Source organism: Arachis hypogaea, chromosome 20, assembly GCF_003086295.3.
Source record: "Arachis hypogaea cultivar Tifrunner chromosome 20, arahy.Tifrunner.gnm2.J5K5, whole genome shotgun sequence".
Lineage (NCBI taxonomy): Eukaryota > Viridiplantae > Streptophyta > Magnoliopsida > Fabales > Fabaceae > Arachis > Arachis hypogaea.
The window spans coordinates 31,264,437-31,271,753 of NC_092055.1; the positions used below are offsets into that span (position 1 = coordinate 31,264,437).

Consider the following 7,317-nt stretch of genomic DNA (forward strand, 5'->3'; position numbering starts at 1 on the left):
AAAGCGCTGTGCAAAGTGCAAAGTGCAAAGTGCAAAGGAGGGAGAAGAGGAGAATGGTTTGGGCGTCGAGGGTTTAGTTTAGGGTTTAGGCCCTTCTCGTTTGCACAGCGCCTTTCTTCTCTGTCTCTCTGAGCCGGCGTCTTTCACTCCACCGCCGCCTCTCTTGCTTCCGTCGTCGCCTTCAGCGCTTGCTCTCGTGTCCGTTGCTTCTGCTGTGGTTTTCTTCCGCCGCTGCCTCAGTTCCGGTAGGTCCTCTGTCCTCTGATCCGTTGTAGTTTATTCTTTCCGCTGTTAATTCCTTGTCATTCCTTACATATTAGAATTTCGACTTTGGCCGTAAATTTTAACAGGCTTTTGTTTCAATGAGCATGGAGACTGCCAATGATTCAGGTTCCTTGAACATTGTTGTTCATTTTTCTTTGATCCCCGCTCTCTCTAAATCGTCGCAATTATTTATATTCATTTTTTATTTTTGTTATTGGTAATGGCAGAGATGAGTTTGGGTGGAGATGGTCATGTAAGAAGAAGGAGCAGGAAAAAAGCCGTGGCTGAGAGTGGAGCAAGAGAACATAAAGAGCAATTAGAGAAACTTAAACAGAAGGTTAAATGCTTTATTGCTTGTTGCGTTGGTGTTTACTGAGTACCTTTTTACCATTATAAATTCGTGGTTAACTTGTATCTATAGTTAAATGGTGATCTTAGTTGGGATTAAGGTCCATGACATTACTTGTTCTTATTTCAAAGGTTTCCTGCGGTTTAACTGAATGGTATTGTACATCTGTATTCATTGTCTTGAAAATGAATGTAGATGCTCAAAATTTAAATAGAGAGAACAATGGAAGGTTTTGATAAAGTAATCCATTGATGTAAAAGTATGCAGGTTCGGAATTTAAATTGGATGATGCTTGATGGATGGACTATCTTATTATTCCTTCTTCTTTATCTATTCGGATTTATTCTACTGGTTGTGTTAACAACTTTTCCATCTCAGGACCCAGAATTTTACGAGTTCTTGAAAGAGCATGACCAGGAGTTGCTTCAGTTCAGTGATGAGGATATTGATGTGAGTGTGCTATATACTTACTACTATTTGTTTTTTTTTCTAGTTATTTATTTACGTGTGGTTACTGATTTGCTACTATTATGTTGCTCTCTCAGTATTAGAAACTATCTAAACTTGCTTGTTTGTTTGTCCAGGAAAATGTGGGTTCTGACATGGAAGATGGAGATGTACAGCCAGATGAGGAGACTAGTGACCAAGAAATTCAAGAGAAGGAAAAACAATTGTCTAAGAAAGTTATAACTACCTCTATGGTTGAATCATGGTGCAAATCCATTCATGAAAAAGGGAGTGTAAATGCAGTCCATTCTCTGATGAAGGCTTTTAGGACAGCATGCCACTATGGCGATGATGGGGGGAATGAGTCTACAACAAAGTTTAGTGTAATGTCAAGCGCTGTTTTCAACAAAATAATGTTGTCTGTACTTAATGAAATGGATGGAATACTAAAGAAATTGTTGAAGCTCCCGGCTTCTGGTGGAAATCATGAGACCATAAAAAATTTGATGACCACGATGCAATGGAAGAGTCATAGCCATTTAGTGAAGTCATACCTTGGAAATGCTCTTCATGTTTTGAACCAAATGACTGACACTGATATGATATCATTTACTTTACGTCGGATTAAATACTCTTCACTGTTTCTGGCTGCTTTTCCGTCACTCCTAAGGAAGTATATTAAGGTATGAATAAGCAATTGGTCATTGACTCACAGTAGTATTTTGGAGTTTATATTGCATATGTCTCCCCTTGGTAATTGGTTGGGATATCCTTCCTCGCATTTTATAATTCTATAATTGATGGATAAACATCAATCAAGTAAAAACTTCAAGAATCTTGAATTTGATGATAGATTGTTCCTGTGAATAAACATGATTAAAGGCAATATAGAACAAAATTTCAAAATTAACTTTCTATTGCTTTCTTACAAAATGGAAAATGGCAATATAGAACATTTTGCTGAGACTGTGGTTTGGGCCTTTCTAACATTCTGGCAATGTGGCTTAATATGTCTTGTCCATTGATTTAGCAAACTAATATTGCTGAATTTATCAGGTGGTCCTTCATTTCTGGGGTACTGGGGGAGGTGCCCTTCCAGTTTTCTCATTTCTATTCATCAGAGATTTATGTGTACGCATTGGATCTCTCTGCATTGATGAATGCTTCAGAGGAATATATAAAGCCTATGTTTTGAATTGCCACTTTGTAAATGCGGTGAAACTTCAACATATCCAATTCCTTGGCAATTGCATCATTGAACTTGTTGGCGTGAATCTTCAGGCTGCGTATCAACATGCATTTATTTTCATCCGGCAGTTGGCTATGATTTTAAGGGACGCACTTAACACAAAAACTAAGGTGCTTTATTAGCCTTGTAAATTTTCTTTATTCTTAGGTATCATATGAAGTACTTCATCATATTTTGAATTTATGGAAATGTTCTGCCAAACTGATCGTATTTGTGTTTTAATTAAAGTCACTTCATACTACTTGAATAATTTTCTATTATTGCCTGCTGATGTATTCCTTTCCCATGTTGAAAGTAATTGTTTGTGCTTTAGACACTGCTTATTTGAACATAACTTAATGTGTTTTTTAATCTCTAATTGGATGTATTCTTTAGGAATCTTTCCGGAAGGTTTGCGAATGGAAATACATGAACTGTCTTGAACTTTGGACTGGTGCCATCTGTGCCTACAGTTCAACATCGGACTTTAAACAACTTGCATATCCTCTGACCCAAATAATTTCTGGGGTAGCCCGTCTAGTTCCAACAGCTAAATATTTCCCCCTTAGGTTGAGATGTGTCAGAATGCTGAACCGGATCGCAGCTTCTACTCACTCTTTTGTACCAGTATCTATGCTCCTTTTGGACATGCTGGAGATGAAAGAGCTGAATAAGCCCCCTACAGGAGGTGTTGGTAAAGCTGTTGACTTACGCAGTATATTGAAGGTACTTATAACTTGAATCAATGTCAGCGTTCTTTTTTGATGTCGTCTAACATAAGAGGAAACGTTATTCTGTATTAGGTTAGCAAGCCAACACTAAAGACTAGAGCATTTCAAGAGGCGTGCATTTTTTATGTGGTTGAAGAGCTTGCTGAGCACTTGGCACAGTGGAGTTATTCCGTTGCATTCATGGAGTTGTCTTTTATTCCACTTGTGAGGTTGCGTAGCTTTTGTAAATCGACCAAAGTTGATAGGTTTCGGAAGGAAATGAGGCAGCTTATACGCCAGGTATTAAATTGTGATGGTGAAAGTTGGATTTTCGTTTAGTTACCCCATTTCTCTGCAGTGGCTTTTTTCTCTTAATATATTTCTTCTTTCCTCGTCCAGATTGAGGCCAACTGTGACTTCGTGAATGAAAGGCGCATGTCAGTTTCCTTTTTACCTAGTGATCTGGCTGCATCATCTTTTCTTGAGGTTTGTTTATAATATGTTTTTACTTTGATGGAATAAGTGTTTCAGTTTTCTCCCCATTTTCCCTTACCTGCACATAAACTGGGTGTTTCTAAGCCATTATTACACTTCACACTCGCTACTGCTATGATGGACTGATGTTTCATTTATGATTATGAGGATGATTTTCCTTTCCTTTCCTTTTTCTTTTTGTCCCTCGTGTTTTTTTCTAGATTATCCTACCACATTCAAGCATGTATTTATCCTTGAGAATTAAAAACGTTAATCAAATGTTGTTAGGATGAAAAGAAGTCAGCCTCAAGTGCATTATCAAAGTATGTTGTAACACTCCGCCAGAGAGCAGAGCAAAAGAATACTTCATTAATGGAATCCAGGTTTGAAATATTGCAGAGTTTGTTATCCCTGATGCAATCATGGTCATGACTCATGACACAGATTCTAACATAACATAAAAATTTCCAGTGTTCTTGTGGGAGAGGAAGCCTCTGTTTTTGGGAAAGAAATATCAGATAGCGATGAAGAGGATGCTAAAAAGAACGAGGAGGGAGCTGCCATCTTTAGTTCATCATGGTTACCTGGAACTGGAAATGACTCTAAGTATGACAAACTCTCTTTCTGGTCTTTTTTTTTTACCCGACTGACAAACTCATGCATGTGTATTGGCAGAGTTACTTGTACATTTTTCTTAGCGAAATTTTCTTTTTCAGGATAAATCACCCCAAAGAAACAAAAGGGAAGAAGAGAAAGCAACAGCGGAAAGAGAGAGCGATTGATGATGATGTCGTGGAGGACTTGGTACTAAGTTCTGATGAGGATGAACCTTCTACCAGGGAAGATGATAATGTTGATAATGGGCCTCCAAAACTAAAGCAGAAGAACAAGAACAAGAACAAGCACAAGCACAAGCACAAACCAAAAAGGTTTAAAACAAAATAAATCGCAGATGTCTAGTTAGCATTCCCTGTCTCTATTTCTCCTTATATGGTGAAAATGGAAAAATTTTTGTAGTTTTATGATATTAATTATTTAGTTTACATTTTTACTTTCCAAGGAAAGATGTTTATTTGAAAGCAATGGCACTGCAATTATTAAGTTATATCGTTGTAATATTAATTTTTGAATTAATACAAATACGGGCTATATTTTTATATTTTTAATAGATCATGCAATTGAGAATGGATATCATGTACTTTTCAATTTTGGTCGCATCATGTAACTTTTGAACGTGGTTGTATATATTGTTTAGGTGAGTCTTATACTCTTATAGTTACAGTGCTTAAAAGTGTTTGTCTAATTCATCAAAAAGCCTTAAAAATTAATATTTAGTTTTTAAAATATAAAAATAAATTATTATTAAATATTTAAATTTGTCATATAAAATAAGTTAGACAAAAATTAAATTAAGTTATAGGCATTATAAAATTTACTTTTACCTTAAATCAGTTTTACGTGGCCTGCTTTCCGACTAAGCCTTTGAACGTGTCATCCGTCCATCACTATGTGTAACAATTGAAAGAGAATTTGAACTTTGAACATAGGTACCTCAGTTACAAAGGTAAATTCAGGAAGGGAGAAAAAGGCTGGCTGTAAATAACTTTAACAGAGAAAACTGAAATTTTATAGAAGAAAAATAATTCAAATCCTAACTCATTTTTCTAATTACCTTCTTGATTTTTAAATTTTGTATTTTTTGATGTTTTTAAAAATATATTAAAATGATAAATTAATAGTTGAATCATTATTCAACTGTCAATAGAGGCAGAGGGTATTTATTGTGGTTTAAAACTAGAATTTAATTTTGATGTACCATAGTATAAAATAGTTTTACACGTGCATCCAAATTATGTAATGCTACATCAGTAAAAATAACTACTTTTTATATTGATTGCGTGAATGATAATCCAAAAAAATTGATGTAATTGCACGACTGTATAAAATACTTTACATTTTTAGTGTATCAAAATTAAACTCTTAAAATTATTATTAAATTAGTTATTATATATTTTTATATAAATATATATAATATTTAATTTATTTTTAATATGTATTTTATATTTTAATATATATTTTATTTATTGATTTAATAATTAATTTTAATATAGATATAGCATACTTAATTTTGTTTTGTTCATGGTAAATTGGTAATTCACTAATTTTTACGGTTTTTTTTTTTTTTTTTTTTTTTCAGTAGATAGATTAGATAACCTCTAATTTTAAGTATTACCCACTCACGCACACCACACCACACTCACATACACAATTCAATTCAGCTACAGCTGAAATCGAATCTGAGATGGAGCTATATGAGGCCAACAAATAGGCCATCGGTACAGAACCTTGCCACATTCTTACGGCTTTGAACGGGTTTCAAGACCCACCAAAAGACTCACCAACTAGGCAACGACCCATGGACGGTAAAGGTTCTCGTTAGAGACAGTTGCCTAAGTGCCAATTATGGATATAATGATTCAGGACATTTAAATTCCTAAATCATAAAGAGCCACCAATTAATCCGGAAACATATTATGGTATTAAAAACGAACTTAATTTTCATATATCATTAATATAAAAGAAATTTATATAAATAATCAATTATATATTGTTATGAATAGAGGCGGCAAGCGGAGAAGTCTGTCCGTCCCGCTCCGCCTAATGAGACAACCGTATTAATAAATTTATAATTTCACAACCATATTAATAAATTTATAATTTTTAAAAGCATAAAAAATTATATTTTTTATATTCATAAACATTAAAATTTTTGTAATTATAAATATCTAATAAACATAATTATAAACCAAGTTTTCATCCAAAACATAAGTATAAATATTTTCTCCAAAAGCAAAATAAACATAATCTAAAACATAATTATAAATAGAGTAAAGTATCGTTTTTGTCCCCAATGTTTGGAGTAAGTCTCAAAGTTGTCCCTAACATTTGAATCGTCCTATTTAAGTCCCTAACGTTTCAAAATTGACTCAATGTTGTCCTGCCGTTAAAAATCTGTTAACGGAATTGACGGCAGGACAAAATTGAGACGATTTTGAAACGTTAGGGACTTAAATAGGACGAACACGTTGGGACAAAAACAATACTTAAATATGATTAAAAAATAATTGAATAACTATGTATCGTAAAGGATAAAGTTAAAATTTATTTCTATGTATCGTTTTTATCCCCAACGTTTTCGTCCTATTTAAGTCCCCAACGTTTCAAAATCATCTCAATTTTGTCCCACCGTCAATTCTATTAACAGATTTCTAACGGCAGGACAACATTGAGTCAATTTTGAAACGTTAAGGCTGAAATAGGACGATTCAAACGTTAGGGACAACTTTGAGACTTATCCCAAATATTGGGGACAAAAACGATACTTTATTCTTATAAATATTGTCTCCAAAGTAACATAAACATAATCCAAACCACTCAATTTTGAACTTCATACTCTTGTAAGTTAGGTTGGAGGAAGTTAGGTTTTGGCAAAAAAATTGCAAAAATGCTCCCTCACTAAAAAAACTAAGTCCGGCGGGAAAGTCCGTTCCGCTCCGCCAAAGTCCACGGTTTAAGCGGTGCGGGTTAGGCGGGCTTTTGCTATTTGGCGGTTCTAATTTTCCAGCTCGGTCCGTCTTTTATGGCAGGTTACACGAGTCGACTCGACGGGTTTAGGCCCGTTTGCTACCCGTAGTTATGAATTTAATTTTGATGTACTGAGTGTGTAAAATAAGTTTACATGTGTATCTAATCATTGTAAAAAATAACTACTATTTTTATTGACGGCGTGAATGGTCATTCAAAACACAGATTTAAAATTAAATTTTTTATAAAAAGAAAAAAAT

The 7,317-nt window shown here is 34.3% G+C and overlaps 1 protein-coding gene across 1 annotated transcript; it reads left to right on the top strand.

Moving 5' to 3' along the window:
- Positions 1–4,638, top strand: LOC112783141 (nucleolar complex-associated protein 2). The gene is made up of 12 exons (XM_025825933.2): positions 1–245; positions 351–390; positions 492–601; positions 992–1,063; positions 1,198–1,743; positions 2,117–2,419; positions 2,685–3,014; positions 3,092–3,298; positions 3,398–3,484; positions 3,761–3,855; positions 3,944–4,078; positions 4,189–4,638. Exons 2-12 carry the CDS (start codon positions 363–365, stop codon positions 4,415–4,417), a joined length of 2,142 nt encoding a protein of 713 aa, XP_025681718.1. The 5' UTR covers positions 1–245; positions 351–362; the 3' UTR covers positions 4,418–4,638.
- Positions 4,639–7,317: the final 2,679 nt, after the last annotated feature.